Source organism: Sphaeroforma arctica (genome assembly GCF_001186125.1).
Source record: "Sphaeroforma arctica JP610 unplaced genomic scaffold supercont1.5448, whole genome shotgun sequence".
Lineage (NCBI taxonomy): Eukaryota > Ichthyosporea > Ichthyophonida > Sphaeroforma > Sphaeroforma arctica.
This window is the reverse complement of record NW_014035110.1, coordinates 1-1,968: the sequence shown is the minus strand read 5'-3', so window position 1 is coordinate 1,968 and position 1,968 is coordinate 1. Positions and strand designations below refer to the sequence as shown.

Below are 1,968 nucleotides of genomic sequence, written 5' to 3'. Positions count from 1 at the left end.
GTTTCCCACCTACCACTCCGCACAGAGAATGAGAGAGAGCAATACCACCGCCGACGGTCCAAGCACAATGTGATGTCTGAGTTGCGCTCGGATCTGCTGAAATCCCCTACCCCGAACGTAAGGTATGACAGTAGGGTTTAGGGTTATATATATATATATATATATATATATATTTATATATTTATATATTTATATATATAAATATATATTTATATATATAAATATATATTTATATATATTTATATATATACCACGCCCAGTGCGAACAAGAGTCTGCCAGAGCTCACTTAGCCGTCTCTCCCCCTATACATACCAACTTTTCACCCGCCATCATCTACACGTCGCACACACAGCTTCAGCCACGACCCAACCAGTCTCAGCACTACACACACGGGAGAGAAGCCTTCTTTAAGCAGCGCCAGTTCAAAGCTCGCCGACGCAGGCGCCAGTGACGATGACGCGGATGAGGAGAAGCAGCTGCTGAGAGAGCGACAAGTACAAGCAGCCATCACAGACGAACTAGTGGAGATGGCACGCGCACTTAAGGACACAACGCTGCTGGCTGGCTCAATGGTCAGAGAGGATATAGAGACGCTGGATGAGGTAGCGTACTACGCCTTAGTTGTGGGTGTAGCTGAGGTGTCTTGGGTTATATATAGTGTGCTCAATGGTCAGAGAGGATATAGAGTTGTGTGCCAGTATCTTTGTGTCGAATGTTTTAGAGAGAATATCTATCCATTCAATATGACCATGATTTCTTATTTGTTGGTAGTGTGTTGTTATTTGAGTAGTATGACTGTACCGATTGATCTACTATTCCGGCGGGCACGAGGCTAGGGAAAGATATATAACGGGACACGGGTGGAAGTAACAACACCGATCTGCATATGCTAGGGTTTTAGGGTATAAACCCCCCTGTTGACCATTTATGGGCTGTGTGTTTTGTGCTCGGGTGTTCTCAGGCAGTTATGCACTCATACATTAGCACTACCATCAGTACACCTCTGTTAAACGTTCACCCTTCCACCATAGCCGCATCAATTTTGCATCGGAAAATTGGCTCAATCACAAATCTTATGAAAATTGGCTATAGCACAAATCTTATGAAAATTGGTTGATATATATTACTTGCTGATACCCAAAATTCATGAAATCGGCTGATCTGCAGTGTTTGCTGACACCAATTATTGCTCATTCCAGGTGGAATCAATCGCCGATAGAAACCAGTCCAAATTGGCTATCGAGGGGCAACGGCTACAGAAACACATGGAAGTGTATGCGAGTTGTTGGATCTGGATAGCGTTGCTCAATGTCTCAGTAGTGTTTATAATGATGATCATATTCATTCGCCTGATACCTGCGCCCAGGTTTTAACGTTGGCGTGTGAGAACACTCGGATCTCAGGGGATCGTATCGTGAGAAGTAAACGCGTATGAGATCTCAGGTGATCGTATAGTGAGAAGTAAACGCGTATGAGATCTCAGGTGATCGTATCATGAGAAGTAAACGCGTATGAGATCTCAGGTGATCGTATAGTGAGAAGTAAACGCGTATGAGATCTCAGGTAATCGTATAATGAAAAGTAAACGCGTATGAGATATCTGGTGATCGTTTTTTGAAAAGTAAACGCGTATGAATCGTATCATGAGAAGTAAACGCGTATGAGTCGTATCATAAGAAGTAAACGCGTATGAGTCGTATCATGCGAAGTAAACGCGTATGAGTCGTATAATGAGAAGTAAACACGTATGAGTCGTATAGTGAAAAGTAAACGCGTATGAGTCGTACCATCAGAAGTAAACACGTTTGAGCCGTATCATCAGAAGTAAACGCGTACGGGTCGTATCATCAGAAGTAAACGTGTATGGGTCGTATCATCAGAAGTATATGTGTATGGGTCGTATCATCAGAAGTAAACGCGTATGGGTCGTATTATCAGAAGTAAACGCGTATGAGTCGTATCATCAG

At 43.0% G+C, this 1,968-nt stretch overlaps 1 protein-coding gene across 1 annotated transcript; it reads left to right on the top strand.

Moving 5' to 3' along the window:
• The first annotated feature begins 18 nt into the window (after window positions 1–18).
• Window positions 19–1,520, top strand: SARC_15000 (hypothetical protein). Its single transcript, XM_014290869.1, has 3 exons — window positions 19–122; window positions 354–603; window positions 1,201–1,520. The coding sequence occupies exons 1-3, from the start codon at window positions 73–75 to the stop codon at window positions 1,372–1,374; spliced, it is 474 nt and encodes a 157-aa protein (XP_014146344.1). The 5' UTR covers window positions 19–72; the 3' UTR covers window positions 1,375–1,520.
• The last annotated feature ends 448 nt before the right edge of the window (window positions 1,521–1,968 follow it).

Coding starts and splice junctions, on each gene's coding strand:
- SARC_15000 (XM_014290869.1), top strand. CDS start 73: ATGTCTGAGTTGCGCTCGGATCTGCTGAAATCCCCTACCCCGAACGTA. Junction 123..353: donor TCCCCTACCCCGAACGTAAG/GTATGACAGTAG, acceptor TCGCACACACAG/CTTCAGCCACGACCCAACCA. Junction 604..1,200: donor ATATAGAGACGCTGGATGAG/GTAGCGTACTAC, acceptor TGCTCATTCCAG/GTGGAATCAATCGCCGATAG.